Source organism: Nelusetta ayraudi, unplaced genomic scaffold, assembly GCF_046127955.1.
Source record: "Nelusetta ayraudi isolate G7.1 ecotype Tasmania unplaced genomic scaffold, CSIRO-AGI_Nayr_v1 ptg000160l, whole genome shotgun sequence".
Lineage (NCBI taxonomy): Eukaryota > Metazoa > Chordata > Actinopteri > Tetraodontiformes > Monacanthidae > Nelusetta > Nelusetta ayraudi.
In genome coordinates this window covers 757,435-774,317 of record NW_027466210.1, presented here as the reverse complement: position 1 = coordinate 774,317, position 16,883 = coordinate 757,435, and the positions used below count along the sequence as shown (strand labels likewise).

At 48.0% G+C, this 16,883-nt stretch overlaps 1 protein-coding gene and 1 long non-coding RNA gene across 6 annotated transcripts in view; both read left to right on the top strand.

Annotated features, from left to right (window-relative positions):
- Positions 1-7,522: 7,522 nt before the first annotated feature.
- LOC142880178 (uncharacterized) lies at positions 7,523-8,840 on the top strand. Its single transcript, XR_012925393.1, has 3 exons — positions 7,523-7,627; positions 7,855-8,051; positions 8,815-8,840. It is a non-coding gene; the product is annotated as an uncharacterized LOC142880178 (long non-coding RNA).
- Positions 8,841-12,472: 3,632 nt separating this feature from the next.
- Positions 12,473-16,883, top strand: part of garnl3 (GTPase activating Rap/RanGAP domain like 3) — a 49,451-nt gene continuing 45,040 nt past the window's right edge. For 2 of the 5 annotated variants that reach the window (XM_076013816.1, XM_076013811.1), the window contains exon 1: positions 12,482-13,035. In XM_076013816.1, the coding sequence (XP_075869931.1) occupies positions 12,938-13,035 (98 nt within the window). In that variant the 5' untranslated portion in view covers positions 12,482-12,937. Of the gene's footprint in view, positions 13,036-16,883 lie in introns of all 5 variants that reach the window. The other 3 variants (XM_076013815.1, XM_076013813.1, XM_076013810.1) reach the window with 3 other exon arrangements.

The window sequence follows — 16,883 nt, the reverse complement described above, 5'->3', positions numbered from 1 at the left end:
TCCAGTGGAGCAGCCTTGCACTTTCAGAACCTCTTTTGAATCTGGCATATGTGAAATTTAGCCCTCTATTAGACGCCTTCTGCGTACAAAATGCACGCGTTACGTCGTTTTAAGAAGAGAAAACAAAACCGTTTTAAAAGGAATTTTGTGGACAAATGAACTGGGAGCAAAGAAAAAACAACTTCGTAATCAAACCAAATTTTTATAATTTGTCTGGGCGTTAAGAAAGAATCTTCAAGGCTGAGGACAGAACTTGTAGTTATTCTGTCCACCACAAAGTAACAGTCAGGCGCTCTGGTGTAAGGGAGTTCTGGTGTCAGATATTATAACCCTGTGGGCTCAAACTATTTCCTGTTTGAGCTCAAACGTCTTCTTCGGCGGTCAAGTGGAGGACAAGTTACGACAAAACCACCCGTCACTTTTACAACCTGCTGGAAAAGGTCAGCCAGACTCCGTGAGCCGAGAAAGTCTTGTTTCTACAAGCAGCCCTTTTTTAAGAACAAAATCTAAGTATAGTTTGTGATGACAAGACTGAAAAATGATGTTTATGTCCCACAGAAGGAAACACTAGCTCAGCGTGTCTGACAGCAGCTCTGCTGAAGGTATCGGACCAGAACTGTTGCCTGGTCAGCTCCCGTGTTTTTGCTTGGGACTTGTTGAAACGTGAGGTCAGACCAGAAGGGAGGGTTCAAATTAAGGAGCAGCCTGCAGTTGCAAAAAATAAGGCAGGAAGGCAAAATTTAGGAAAGAAATACCTGAGTTTTGAAAAAAACAGCTGGATTTTGGAGAATAATTTTTAAATAATACATAAATATTATTAATAAAGTATATCAATAATATACTGAACCAAGTGCACATGTGTAGGGTTAACGTGTTCTGAATATGTCGGATTTATTGCGAAAAGATCAAACAGGAAAATTGGGTTCGGTTTTGATTCCTTAAATAGCACAGCGTAAACGTTCCGTGGGCAAAACGTTTAATTGGTTCTAAATGCTAAGAAAAACAACATGCACCGCTTGTTCTTATCAGCTTCAGCTGCAGGAAAACCTGCAGCCGGAGATCCAAGAGGGAAACGGAGCGAAGGATAATCTGCTAAAGGGAAAAATACAGGCTGCACGTCCACGGAATACAAATAGGATGCAGAGCGACATAAACGTTGTTCCTGTCAAAAGTGAAATATCCTTGAGGGAGACGACAATTGATGGTTGTGCGCAGAGGAGGAGGGAGAGGAGGATGGAATTACAGCGTGAGAAACCTCTGAGGTTTCTCCAAACGACCGTCCGCAACAGGCCGCTGCCTCTCGGAGACGCGGGGAGGAGAGGGAAGAGTGCGGGTGACGGGAGGGGTCGCAGGCGGGCTCCGGGGTTCGGCGCCCTCTCTAACCCTGGTGAGCTCGGATGTGATGCGGCGAGAGAATAACAGCGGACTGGTTTGCCCCTGAGCCGCTTGCCGGGAGTTCAAGCCCCAATACAAGTTGATTCTGGGATGTGGGCGCTTTCTGACTTTTAATTAGTCTGGAGAATGGGAAAAGAATAGGAAACACGCCTTGGCGCTGGTCCAGTAGCAGGCACCGGCTAGTCGTGTGATTTCAACCCATTCGCTATCACTTTTCTTTTTTTTTCTTTTCTTTTTTTTTTACTTTTGACAGCCTTTACCAAGGTCTGTGGCGTGTCCTGCATCTGATCGATGGGAGCACACAAGACTCTGCAATGCTAAATGACACAAGGGAAGATGACTTCTGCTCTGAATCTTATAATCGGACTATATTCTAAACTACATTCCTTCCCGTGAGCTTTTCTCCCTTCTTCAATTCTGCCAATATCAGACACATTGTCAGTAAAACTTAAAAATTCAAGCGTTGCGTCCTATTTATCTGCTGTTATTTATTCATATTTTATTCCACAACAACAACCACAGTCACCTCTTTAACCAAATCAATATCTCCCTAACCTTTTATTCGACTTTATTTATTGAATTGACTTCGGTCCTGCAGTGCCACAGCATCGCCGGCACTTGTCTCCGTTCCATCTTCCCTCTGTTTAATTCATTAGTGCCATTAAAGTCACATCAGAAATATTGAGTGTGTATACGCCGCTTTGTGCCGGCGCGGGCAGCTGTGCGCCGGCGAGCGTTGATTGAACACAGGTGTGCGTGGTTGTGTTGATTAGTCAGCGAGTGACGGCGGGGACCCTGCAGCTCGAGGGGAAGAAGACCGAGGAAGGAGTCAGTCCAACGGACGGTGTCGGGACGTGGTGTGTTTGAATCTGGTGAGTTCATGGGCGTGACTTTTTTTTCTTTTTCTTTGTCAAATATGGGAAAGTTTGTGAAATCACCGATATGCGCCCGGCTGTTTTATCCGGTGATATCCGTTCCCGTGGTCAACCCCGCCCACTAAAGCCGGCGGTAGATTCCAGATGAAATAAAGCTCAGACAGAGTCCAGCCGCCCTGAGCAGAGGGGGATTCTGGGAAGCTGCAGGTCTGGGGGAAGTTTTTGTTTTTGTTTGTTTGTTTGTTTTAGCTTCATTTTGTAGAGCGTTTTGGTGAAATTTCTCAGCTTGTTTACGCTGAAACGAGAGGAAGTCTGGCTTTGGCTGTTTGAGATGACTGTAGGACCTACAGTGTAGTCTCCTCTCTTGAAGGGAGCTTCAACTCTTCATAGAGAACCGGTTCGTTTGGCTCGGCTTCACTTAAAAAGAGACGCCATTGATTTTTGGCGGAGATGTCTTTTGTTGTTGTTGCTCCTATTATTTTATGACCAAATTATGTGCTAAAATTAATGACGAATGTTCATGATATCAACAACATTAAATGTGTATTACTTCTACATTCAACATGGAACACAGTGCTGTAAAAACACCCACCGGTGTCTGTGTGTGAACCCAGACCGGCCCAAAAGCTCAGGGCTGATCCCAAACTGGTCCTAACCTGACACTACTGTGCCTGCTCTATGGGCTGCGTAATGCATACGTGACCCAGCAACCAAAGTTGTTTCGCTGTATGCACTTGGTGAGTGATTCATTGAAATGAATGGGCTGCCATGTTGGACACTGGCGTGTTGATCACGCGTCGGTGTAAGAAATGCAACAAGAGAATGAAGGAGGAACCAACACGCACATGTAGTTCCGCCGCTTGTTCTTGAATCCTTGTAATGCTGAATGTGTGGCCATAAACGATAAAGCTGCTATTCCAACAAATTGATGTCGAAGAACAAGCTGTTTTCACTACTTTCACTGTTATATGTTCAGCTTGAAATGCTTTTATGCAGATAGCTTCTTTTTTTTCCCCCTCTCTCTCTCTCTCTCTCTCTCTCTCTGTTGCCATGGTGACAACCACTTCCTGGTTCCAGCGGGGCGTCCAGGGGCGTCTCAGTCCACCCCTGATTAGAAGAGTCCTCCTCAGCTGAGAGGGCACCTAGGTTGAGAGTGTTGCATGGTGGTGAAGTTGTGGTGGGTGGCGGCTAATTTGCGATTGGTCCAGACTTTCTCTCTCTGTCTCATCCCTAGCTCTACTGAGCTATTATTATATATTGTGTGTATAGCAATATCAGAGTTCTTTATGTCTGCTTTGGTTTGATTGTAGAGGTTTTTTTCTGAAGCCTTCATTTTCAAAGAGTTGTGTTTTTTTTTGTTATGTTCTGTGCAGCACTTAGACACGTCCCACATCCCCTTCGGCCATCAAACATCAGGGTGTTTTTGTTACGGGGCAACGGAACACAGTCACCATGTCGTGTTTTAAATACAGTCGCTCCCTTTAATTATGATATCAGTAACGCAAGCGGGAACACTGACCTTCAGTGACATCATCTCTTCTTTTTCAACCCGGTATCTGACTTAAATGTTGGCGAGAAGAATTGGGGTCGGGCTGCTTACTAAGAAAAAGAAAAAAAAAACAAAGCACAAAAATAAACCTTTACATTTAAGAATTCTGACACAGAGAAAATGTGCAAATGCTAGTTTGCATTTAGATGCCTAAATTCCATGAAAACTGTATTGGTAGCCGGAGGACAGATTTATGAACGAGAATCTGAACTCGACAAAAAAAAAACAAACCTGTGTCTGGAGCTCGACATTTTCTCATCCCCTGAAAGCCCCAAGGCAGCAAAAACACAATTTCAGCTTACCTTGCCGTATTCCTATCAGCTTTTCTTAAGCTCTCCTTGTTACAAGTGCAGCTGTTAATGTTTTTTTTTTTCCCCCTTGTTAGCCCTGAAGGAATTCACTCTCCTAGTGGCGCTGCAGCCAGAGACATTTCAGTCAATTCTATTAGGAAAAACAAAACATGTAAACACCGTAAATCTGCTTAATACAGAAAATGTAGTGTGTAGTTGGCTGGGTATCAGATGAAAATTGTGTTCTTCTTTGAAAGAAGAATTTGATAGCCACTCATGTCGCTTTAGCTTTTTTACATTTGCAATCTGACCGCAGCGAGATAGCAGAAATCTGACTTTCATCACCTGGGTTCGTCCTGGCTGAACGCTTCAGAAAATGTTATATAAACGACTCAAAAGCAAAACACTGACCAATGAGAGTGAGCTCCCTCCTCTCGACACTGTGATAAAGTGTGTGAGGGTTGTGAGTTTAAGGCCATTGTCATTATAGTAGAGTGTGAGTCAGCATTTTACACCCAGGACGGGCCAAAGGGTTTTCTGTTCATTATGTCCCAGACCCATCTGCTCCCGTGTGTGTGTGTGATTGTGTCTGTGTGAGGGAGAGAGAGAGAGAAACATGGTGCAGTGAGTCAGTCACTGTGTGCACACTCAGCTGTGTCGCTTGAGCTCCCTACAAATCTGAATCATTTTCACACTCAATTTATCTCATCACGTCTGGAGGAGAGAACGGATTTGACGGCAGCTCGGGGGGGGGGTGCGACTTTAGATGGAAAGTGGCAACTAGGCAAAAAAAACAACAACAAAACAACAGAAGCCCCAGATTTATTCCTTCACACAGCTCCTCGCTTTGGTATCGTGGTGTACTGAAGCTAATGTAGCAGCTGCTGCCGTCACACACAAAAGTTATTTTCCCATGAAGAGAGAAAAAATGTATTATTTTTGGACGAAAACTCCTCCAATATTGCAGATTTGTGTTCATATTAAGCTGATTAATTATCTAAAAAAATACAGAGTTTTAATTCTAAGAGGTCAGAGAAAATGGCCAAGAAAAAAAATGACTGCCCACTTTGGTAGTCACATATCTTTGTGTGCCCAATATAACATTCTGATTATATTACATGCTTGAGGCAGGAGTTGGGAATAAATAGGTTGGATCACTGATGGATTTATTATGGAATCTATTTTCTTTATTATTATTAACATGAATGCATTACACCTTCAAAAAAAAAAAAAAAAAGACCATACTTTTCACTTCTTTCCCTTCTTATATTTTAATCCGCGCCTCCCCCAAATCCCCAACGCTTTCTGGATTTTTATGGGCAATTCCGGATGAGTTATAAAGCCATAAAAACTCCCCCAGGTCCCATCTCTTTAAAAGAGAGAAAATAATCTGTCCGTCCCCCAGTTATGGAGATGAATCCGATTATTCAGGGCAACGTGACAAATTGATCGGCGGCCTGCTGAAGCAGCGTGAGAGCTGCTCTCTAGGGCGCTGGCGGAGGGGTGAGGTGGTCGCAGGGGGGGGATACGTCCCGTCTTATTTGAAACACTCAATCTCACACTTGTCACGCAGGAAAACAAGCACAAGCGCACACACACAGTTTAACCCGGCAGGACTGAAGCAACATTGATTTATCTGTTTGTTTAAGGCTGATTTATATCTTTTAATTCATCCTCCTCTATTGTGGAAGGAGCGCGGCCGACCCCAAACCTCTGGTGTTGCCAGGAAGCGGGCCGAGTGGCGAGGCAGCATTCATCCACCTTGACTGCATCAAGCCCCGCCCGCCTGCCCGCCCATCCTCCCCCGCACAGATAATGAACGGGTTCTAGTTGTTGTTTGGTTTTCCTTGCAGCTGTGTTTCGAGCAGCTCCTCCATCTTGACGATATCCAGTAGAAAAGCCTTTTTTTTTGTTGTTTTTTTTCACCCGTTCCTCAGATTTCACAACCTGTCAGCCTCCCTGACATGTAAAAAGAAAAAACATCTGATACCCTATGACTGTGAACTGACTGCTATGGGGGAGAAAACAACGAAGGAGACCAGGAAGACACCAGTGTTGCTGCTCCTTCACACCACTAAGATCTGATTTGGCCCCTTTGAATGTGACTGACGGTTCATCCAATCACCTTCCACGTTTTTCTCCCCTTTTATCGGCCTTCATCTTTAACGTCTTCCACAACATTTCACACTCACCGGCATTTATTTCACTTTTCCTTTCTCTGTGATTATGAAGCGTCGCTAACACATCCGTGTGTGTGTGTGTGTGTGTGTGTGTGTGTGTGTGTGTGTGTGTGTGTGTGTGTGTGTGTGTGTGTGTGTGCGCGGGCACGTGTGACCTTCACCTGGGAGTTCTCTGTTGGATTCGGCTCCTGATCGACGGAGGCGGGCATGAGCCGCACCGAGGCCACAGTGATGATGGGCTGTCGGAGCAGGTTTCCAGGGCGCCGCCACTGCGAGAGCCGCAACGCAGTCGCAATCACTGGGGGGGGGGAATGAGGACGTCACAAACTTCCCAACTAATGACAATTAAAAAAAATTTAAAAAGTTCTTTGTCATGTGTGTCATGTCATGATGGGTTCTTTGAGTTCATTCTTTCCCTTAATCAGCAGTTTTTCGTCTTCATGAAAAGCTGCAGTTTTATTTGTTTAATTATTTTTTTCTTGCGTGCTAAGCAGGGGGGCGAGTGGGAGGAACAACAGGCTGAGAATAGAGGCGACAAGGAACAGAAGTGAACCGAAACGGCATCTCTTTTCTTCAGAGGGAGGCGATATTACGCAAATAAAAAGGACAATAAAACTCAAAATTGTGGAGCGCTCTGGTTGCTTTTTTTCCTTTTTTTTTCTTTCTTTAATATTGCATCCATGCGGCGGATGGAGCGGAGACGAGCGGGCGCCTGACTGAGCCTGTGCAAATCGCATCTCGTCAGTATTTTCTTTCTTTTTCTTTTCTTTCTCTCTCTCAAATTTGATGCATCTAAATGCAAAGCAAGAATAATCACCCCCGGAGCTTGAGAACGTTCAGAGTGACATTTAGAAGGAAGGATGGGGTTATTACGTGGAAGCGCCAGGCAATTTTAATCCCATCTCCTGGAGCCGCTGTGACACACAGCTCCCCGTGAATAACTGACATCTGTTTCCTCTGATCCTCCCCACAGCCGCAGGAAGTCACTCGGCAGCCAGGGAGGCTGGACGGGTGGAGGTGGGGGGCGTGGGGGGATGGTTCGATTGTAATGATTTGTACAGATCAGAGTGATCATGTCCAATAACGAAGCATAAGTGAGCGTTGCGCATCTCCTTCGTCTCCTTCGCCTTCTTAACTTCCTTCATCTCCTTCATTGCCTTCACTTCCTTCATCTTCATCACCTTCATCCCCTTCACACGCTTCATCTCCCTCACCGCGCCCTGAAGCGGCCGTTCCTGGAGAGATGGCCGAGGCCAGATCCGAGCGGCCGTCCGGGACCAGGCGTCTCCTCATCGAAGCTCTCAGGGAGGAAAGTGTACGAGTGGCACCATCTGCCCGGTGAGCACCGCCACACTCCAGCAGCTTGAATCTGATTGGCTGAGAGCGGGACTGAAGTGCGACTGGCATCCTGACCAGCTCCAGTGAAATCCCCCCCCCAATCCCCCACCCCCCATTCTGTTGCGCAGCATAACCTGAACCACAATATGCCTTATGTCTCTCACACACACACACACACACACACACACACACACACACGATCATTAAGTCGACATCTGTGTTCACAGGCGCTAATTGCAGCGTTTCATCCGTCCTGCTGCTGCGGTCGAGAGTTCCGCCTTCAATGGGTCTTCAGGAAGATGCAAGGGATGGAACTGTTGTCCTGAACAGCTGCACCGACCGGGTCCAGGAATCCAGCAACAGCTGAACAGCTTTAACGCCATTGCTGCCGCCAAATCCCAGTTTATGAGACAAGACACGCAAGGTATGACAAGCCAAGCGTTTGTCTGCGCTTTGTCCAGAGGTTCTTCCCTTGTGCTGTTTTGACAAACAGAATTGGCAATCAGAGCTTCTTTCAGCTTCCCGTCGGCCTCCATGTTGACATGCAGATGAGCTGACTGAAAAAAATTCCTCACCCAAATCCAAACGACGCAGAGCTGATTTGTTTTGGATCTTCCGCCGAGCCCCACGGGACAGCTTGAGACCCGCGGGCCCGACAACAGGAAGTGATCCATAAACAAGACGTCTAATCGTCTGTCGCCGGCGGCTGCCGTCACCTTTGTGCCGTTGGATCATCGAAGCCACTTGAGACGGATCAAACATCGAGCAGACGTCCCACACAAGTGCTCCGGGAAGAGGGAGGGGGGGGGCAGTGGAGTGTTTTTCCTCAAGAGGCGGCAGCTCGAAAATGGATTTTGACATTTATTTGCTCCATGCTATAGGAGGCTTTATGGACCTCTGACGGAGGGAAAAGATGCAATTTATGGGCGACACGCCACAGCAGACGATGTCGTTTTTTGTGATTGCCATCATTTTGCAGGTTGAATGTATGTTTTGTCCCCCGAAATGTGGAAAACGCCTTTTTGTAGTGCAAATTTATTCAACTCTGGCCGACTTGGGTTCACTCTCCTGTTGCAAATGTCCCCAGGATGGGGTCTTCACTGCCTCCTCTTGAAGATCCTCCATGTGATCTTCTTCTTCTTCTTCTTCTTCTGGTTCTTCTTTTTGTATTTATCTCACAACACAAGAGGGAGATTTCATGCACGCCCACAAACGGCCATCCTGCTCGTGGGTGGGCGGAGAGAAGGGGACCTCGAAGAGAGGTCGGACTTCCTCCCTTCCTGAAGCTGTTTTCTTTCTTCCCAGGCCTGGAGGAGCGCTGCCGACCCCAATGAGCACTCGTGCACCTGTTCCCACTCTGCACAAGCGCACTTCGATCGGGATTAAGGCCCCGGGTGGACATTTTGCATCGAGCAAAAGCAAGTTTTATTAAAGGATGCTTCCATTGTTTTGTTTTGTTTTTTGTTGGCGGGGCTCCTTCGAAGCTCTCGTGTTCTGCTCATTTCTAGATCCTCAACTCCAGTTGAGCAGCCCCCTAACCCTCGATGGGTGTCTAAAAAAAACCCAGCATATTTAGCCTTCTGTTTGCAGCCTCCTGCAGAAACACAGTTACTTTCTACTTCCTTATTACTTGCTGTTGTGGAGAAGTCGCAACTACGGTGCTCTCAGAGGGCGGAACCAAAGGGTGTTGTCGCTCCCCTGGGAGAGAGGTATCAGCGAGTTGTATTTGCCCTTTGTGACATCACAGAGAGATACTATCCATCCATGTGTGTTTTCGGTGCACAGTTTTGATTTTTTCAAAGTCAGCGTTAAGTCTAAAACACTCTTACGTTGCAGCCGGTCTTGGTTGCTTCAAGGGCAAAATAAAATTCTCAGATGGAGAAAAGCGATTGTAACAGATGTCACGTCAACATCATCCCCACTCCCGGCTCGTACAGAAAGCCGAGTCACAGTCGTAACAAATTCGGGGGAAAAAAAGAGAGTGAGTTTTGCATCTCAACAGCCTCCCTTGAGGACGGGCCAACGGCTGTCACTCGACTGCTGCTGTGGCTTCGCGCTCCCTTCGCCATCGACAGGTCGGCTGTTTTGGCAGCGCCTCGGGTCACTCTCTCTCTCTCTCTCTCTCTCTCTCTCTCTCTCTCTCTCTCTCTCTCTCTCTCTCTCTCTCTCTCTCTCTCTCTCTGCTTTTATCGCTCAACTCAGCACAGGACTCAGGAATCAGTGCAGGGGCCCGTCGGTTTCAGACCATCGATATTCATGTTTTTTAGTCCCCCACTGCCTCCCGGCCTTTGTGAGCTCCAGGTGAGAAGAGAGAGGAGCCGCCCTAGTGGCTTGATTTCCACTTTGTGATGTGCTGACCGTGCAGCAGAATCGGTCCATTCAGACAAAATGCTCGGATGACCTCTGTAGCATCAGATTGAGCCCTCAGTGAGGGACTCCCTGCAGTGTTTCGCTCTAAATAGGACCCGACCAGAACATTGTGGACAGATGCAACCACCAGCAGCTCAGCGTTGACCTTTTTTTTTGTCCTACCGTGGGTCTCCTCTCACTTCCTGTGTGGTCAAAGCTGCAGATGACATGAGACGAACGACATGACAAAGCCTTGAAAAGCTCAAGCCATCCTTACACACACACACACACACACACACAGACTTGGTCTTCATGACTTGAGACTTGACTTAGACTTGAGGCAGATGGCTCGAAATTTTAAATGATATGCAACACATGCAAGGTCTGCAGCTCAAAAATCAGCGGAGCAACCGCCCCAACTTCCAATTCATCCATCACTACAAAACCCACAAAGAAAGGTAAGCTACGTGAATGGACCTTTTTAGCTAACTGTTACAGCTGTTAGAAAGCTAACATTTGCTGACACTAACATAGCTTTAACTAACGTGGCTAGAACGCTAAGTAAGGCATGTCTTTGGTCAAACGGCTAGAACGCTAACGTTGGCAGATATAAATGATAGTATTAGTTTAGTTTAAGAACATAACATCAACGTAACATCATATAAAGTTATTTACGGGATACTCGCAACAAACTTGCCGTAAGTTTCAGCGCTAGCGAGGGCTCGGCTATTTAAAGGCTTCTCTGGCCGTCAGGACATGCGGGAAGAGGCGTCACGGTCGAATCGGGGTGAGTCAGAAAGACGGAGCAACAAAAGCTCCTGCGGATCCATCGCTTCTTTCTTTGGACGCCATGAGACGTGAGTCACGTCCAGAGAATTCCTCACCTAAACAGTGGCCCCGGCAGGCGCACATGGATAGACGGAGAATCGTTTGGGGGGCGGGTTGTGCACACGCTCGCGCGCTCGCTGGTACATAAGTGGGCGGAAGCAGCTTCCTTTTTCTTCCTCTCGGCAGACACCAACAGCATGAGTGTTGCACTGGTGGGAAGTGTGGCCGAGAGCTGCAGTTGTGTGTGTGTTTGCAATTGCTTCCTCTTTTTGAGAGCACGGGCGACGATTGAACCCTCAGGTAGCGTGCGAGTTATTTCGTGGGACGTGGACGGCGGAGGCTGAAAGAGGAAGCGGTCACACCCACCTGCCCTTTCTGCCAATTTGAATTCAGGCCGCTCTCTTTCAATGTCAGATAAACATCTTTGGTTATCAGCGTCACGCCGCTGCGCTAAGTCCATCTTTTTTTTTTTTTTTTTTTTTTCCCAAGCCTTTTGTTTAGAATTTTTTCCTCTGACCTCAGTCACGCAGGGATGAATCGCACTGTGATCCTCACTCGAGCCGTTGATCAAGCCTCATGTGCACCGGCCCGCGCTTCCTCCTTCTTTATCGCTCTGCGCTCCGTGAGTCACGGCCTCGTGCTCTGTGAGCCACAGGACCACCGACGAACCCACACCGGTGTGTATTTGTTTCGCAATCTGCAGCCGCGGCACCCGCAGCTGGCCGTCACTTTGCCACATAACTCGTTTGTATCTTCGGGAAATCTTCCAGTTGCCTCACACATCCAGTGAAATATTGACCGCACTTGAAACTAAACCATGTCATATTTCTTTCTACCATTAACAATAAATTGGCTGTCTAATAACATGGAGAAAAGCACCCCTGCCATTTACACAGCGCTCCCTATAGCGGGCCTGGTATATTCATACCTAACACGACTGTCTGCCAGGCACCTTTTCTCGCTTGGCTTTAAGCTAACGTCTTTTGCATAAAGAGCTTTGGAAAGCTCGGGAACTAAATCAGAACACAATTCACAAAAATAAGATGAATTTTGCACAATAACGAACCTTTAAAAAGCCCGAACGTTTACGTTCCGCGTGACTCCCATTTGACCAGCGACTTATGACAACAACCTGTGTTGCCATCCCGTGACGAAATTCCCCTCCTTTTGTTTCTTTTAATCGCTCGACTTTACAGGAAGAAAGAAAAACACGCGTCTCTGGAAGTCATCCCTTTGTGACGTTGCCGATTACTCGCGGAAACCTCTGCCAGGACGGGGACCACAACAAGAACATCCTCAGCCTGGTGTCGACCACATCACAGCCACCTCTTTTTTGCCATCATCCAAATATGGGGGAGGGGGGGGGAGAAAAGCAGGGAGGGTTTAACAGGGAGCTAAAAGTGATTTTTTTTCTTCTTCTTCTTCTTCTTCTTCTTCTTCTTAGAGTTGCTGCCTTTCAGAGATCGATGGAGACGCATCATATAAACCCACAGTGGAAACACTCTCTGTCACCTCTCTCACACACATACACACATACACACACTCCTCCCTCCTTTCCTCCCTCCCTCCCTCCCTCTCTCTCTCTCTCTCCATCAGTTTCATGAAGTCATCGCCTCTCAGCCACTCAGTGTGTGCCGGTCTGGAGCTCAAGTCAAAAGGACCCCGAGCTCCTCACACACACACACACGCACATACACACAAACACACAGGCACTCCTCGGGACCGGCGGATCTACCCACACCTCTCCACCGGCACCGCAGACCGGAGGGTGGCGCTTGACGAGCCGCAGCCGTCGGATGGAGGCTCCAGCAGCGGCACCGAGCGCCTCCGAGCGGCCCCGACGCAGCGTCTCCAGTGTCGCCTGAGGGGACGAGCAAGGGGGGAAAGTCTGCAGGATCACTTTGGCTGCTCCGCCGAGGTGCTGCGAAGGATTCCCCTCCTCCTCCTTCTCCTCCTCCTCCTCCTCCTCCGCCTCCTTCTTCTTTTTCTCGGAAAGCCCTTTTTCCTCCTCTGCTTCTGCTGCTCCTGCTGCAGCTCCCCCACCACTCAAAACACTTTTTCATTGCCGGGAAGGAGGAGGGAAAAGACAGAGAGAAGGAAATCGCGGCTGTTCCCTGCGGCTCCATACCTGCGATGAATTCGGATAAAAATGTGTACCTCGGCAGGGACAAAGGCATCATGCGGAAGAGAGCCCTGCTCCTCCGGAAAGGTTGCAGCTTCGAGATCACCAGGTAGGGGTTCTTTCCTTTTTTCTCTCTCTCTCTCTCTCTCTCTCTCTCTCTCTCCCCCTCCCACCCCCCTCTTTCCTTATTAAGTAATCGATGGAATCGACTAGTCGTTGTCTGTGGGTAGAGGAGGCGCGCGCGACGAGTTTGTAATGGAAATCACATTGTGCGGGTGGATTGATTGAGTTGTTTTTCTTTTTTATTTACACCACCGTGGCTACCAATGGATTATCATTATTATTATTATTATTATTATTATTATTATTATTATTATTATTATTATTTTCCCCACCTCCTTCCGCGATGTCAGTCTTTTGATCCGGTCTCTGCGCGTTCACATCGAAGCGTTACGCACGGATTCGTCCAGGCTGCACCTGACACGCGGACACGGAGTGCCTGGCGGCGGTAAATCGTCGTTTTACGGCTCAGATCTAAGCGCTGATTGGCCCCCCGGTGATATCCAATCATGGTCCACCATGGGGATTACACAGTCTCCAGTCTTCCTTTCATGAACCAAAAAAGGGGGGGAGATGTGAATGAGGGAGATGCGATGATTGGCAAGATCAACATGACTGATCCTCCTCCCAGGACACAGTGTGAGTCCACAGTGTGAGTCCACAGTGTGAGTCCATGCAAGCTTCCCCAGGCGGCACATCCCGGGATCGGGTGACGGACGGATCCCACAGCGAGGAGCTGCTGGTGGTGATGGTGCAACTCCGTGCAGTGCCAGTCGATTTCCAGGCGGACTGCCAGGGTGACACCTGACCTGCCTTGGCTTCCTCCCTCCCCCAGTCCAGTCTGAGTCGTTATCCCCTCGTAGGCGTGCGTTGTGGGCTTTGGCACAGTCAATTGCCAGGTTTTGTTTTCATTTTGTTTGTTTTTATTTTAAAGCACACACTTTTGCTAACGTCACATCACTTCGTTCCTCTGGGCTCAACCGCCGCGGAGGTACGATTAGATTGTTTTTCATGGTGTAATACCAGATTAGGATTATTACTTCACGTATATAACTTGACTGTGGGCAACGGCATTCAGTTAGTCGGACTAGGAAGTTGACTTGCGTCAGACGATGCAAATTTAGCCAGACACGAAATGTCGATTATGCTGCCACTCACGACTGTTGTATAACATCTTAGTTCTGACTGTGAATGCCATGATGTGCGACGCAACCACTGTTACCAAAGCCCCGCAGCCCCAGTTTCTCAAGACTTGTGTTTTTTTTTTGTTGTTTTTTTTTGCACGGTTTTGTCTTGTTTGACACCCTGACAAAAGTCCGTGACGTGTCCCGATCAGTAGGAAGACACAGTGCTGCTTCGGGATTCTAGCCGCTAGCATGCTAGCGCTGAGCCGCCCACCTGACAACCTATGAACTGAACGCGCAAATGGTTGCAATGAAGTGACCTTGGCGACGGCACACAGTCGATGACAGTGAGCGAATATAGTCGTAATACTCTGTGGTGTTGCCGGTTTGTCGGTCGAGTCAAGAAAGGGCTTTGACCGCGTTGTCAGACGTGGAGAATTCTGACAAACTACAGCCACCTGTACCTTAATTGTTTCGGGATTTTTCTCTGCTGTCCATCTGGAGCGGTGTTTGAGAGGCAGCATTTGGTTGTTGATTGGACAAACCTTTGGACTGTCACATCGGTCAGATTTCTCATTGCTAGCCTAGCCAGGTAGCGACAGCTCAAAGCTCTTTTTTTTTGTATTGGCACGTGGGGCATCGCTGTGCCGGAGTCGAGCGAGCAAGGAGGTTTTTCGTCCATTCTCGCGTAACCGCCGCCCGGCTCGCGGCTGCAGCCCCGTGTGCTCTTAAGGGCAGCTAGCAGCACTCACTTCCTGGTTTAATTACAGCTAAAAGGAAGTTGATTGATTGTGGAATCCAGTGCGTTTATAAGATCGATTGAAAGGATTTTTTTTTTTTTTTTTTGGAGGAAGGTATGACGCTCGTGCAAGGGTGCAGTTAAGCGTGCGACTAACAAAACAGGTCGACGCAGATGTAGTTTGTCGCGAGCTTGGCTCTCTCCCTCAACGTCGTCAACGTTTACACTGCGTGTCTTTTTGTGTGTTGATGGCGGGACGGTTGTGCGTGCATGCGCTCATGTTGGCATTCCTTAACTTTGTGCTCGCTTCCCTTTGACTTCCATTCCCTCAGCCAACCGCAGTACCATGCCCACCCTTTAACCTAACCTCAGTTCAATTCTTCACCTTAATTTAATAATAGCCGGCAAAATGTCCTCACGGTCGAGCGAGTCCCTCATGGATTGGCCCACGCTGAATAGAAAGTAAACCCACGCACACGTACACACACACACAACCACACACAAAGAGTAATTTCCTGCCACGCTAGACGAGCTGGAGTGCAAATTTACACTGAGAATCTCACCTCACTGCTTCGTAAGCTGATAACTTTCTCTGGCTGAGGCTGTGTTTGGCCTGCTCAGGCTGCCCAGGTGCTGCATAACATATTGATGAGTGCGCGAGGTCGCCGGGTTCAATGCCGTGCAGAAAGAGATACCCCGTAATACCCCCCCGCCCCCCGCAAATGGCCGAAGCCTCTGATTAGCCCGGTGCCTGTTTTGTTTTGCTGCTGCAGGGTGGCTTCCCTGGGCAGTTTAGCAGCCCATCAGTCAGAGCTCGGCGGGGCCTTAAGTGCTGCATGAAGAAATGGTCTGCACGCCGGGGGAATTCGAAAGGCACTCAAGTCAGACGGCCGCCGCCGCCGCTGAAGGGCCCTGTGTATAATTCATTGAGGTGCAGAGATGCGTGATCAAACGGACCCAACGCATGCAGGACGAGTTCGTCGGGGACGTTCACGAGAAAAAAAAAAAACCCTGCTTTCGCACCGGCACAATGGCTGAAGTGTTCCAGTGTGTGTGTCTGCTCGGACGTCATGGGGTTGTGTTTGGTTTTTAATCATCATCGATCCGCCCCCTCCCGCTTTTTTTTTTTTTTTTTCTCTTCCCCGCTGACCCACAAACACAGTCAGTCAGTCAGTCAGTGTGAGAAAGTCGGACAAGCTTTAACTCACCGGTTAAAAGGGTGAAAATGGAAAAGAAAAAAACTGCCTCAAGTAAAAAAAAACAACAACAACAACTACTACTTTACCGACATCAGTGCGTCGTGTGGAAAACAGACTCTTCATGAAATGGAACCGAAAACCTGCGGAAGAAATATAGTGTCTCAGCCTGCATCAGCGCTCGGAGCCAGTCACAAGTGCACGCTCAAACTGTTTGTGCAAGTTGTAAGTCTGTGGAAACAACATTGGGACACTCCACTGTTTCCAAGCCAGACAGACGGTGCCTGGATAAAGATACAAACATCAGCAGAGCAGCATCTGCTGCTAGCTTTGAATCAACTTTGATTATTGGCCCAGTGCCAACTTATTAAGGCATCCAATATATTTATCGGCGGCCACATGGACATATAAACCAATGTTAGTGTGAGGCGAGAGTCCCGCAGCAAAGTACTGTGGGATCAATGGGCTCAGTGTAAACAGGAAGGTGCGTCTGCAGTCAGTCAGGCAGCACCGCTCACATCAGGCCCGGTTTGGTCACAACCAAAAGGACGCGAACCAGTTAGTCGGTACTAAAATTAGCGGAGAATCTCAGAAAAGGCTGAAAACAACCAAGAACGCTCGACTCTGAGTCTGGGGCATTTCTTTCTTATCAAATGTCAAACCTGTCGCGCCGGCTCCTACGCAAACGCTGCAGATCCCTGAGTTGTCCTTGAGTGTTTCACCCCGGTGGTTGAACATTATCCACGAGCAAATAATCTCAATCTATTTAGTTCCCGTTTCTTTTTGTCCCGACAACTGTGAAAAACAAGGGTCGTGTGAGAACCAGATCTGGCTGCAC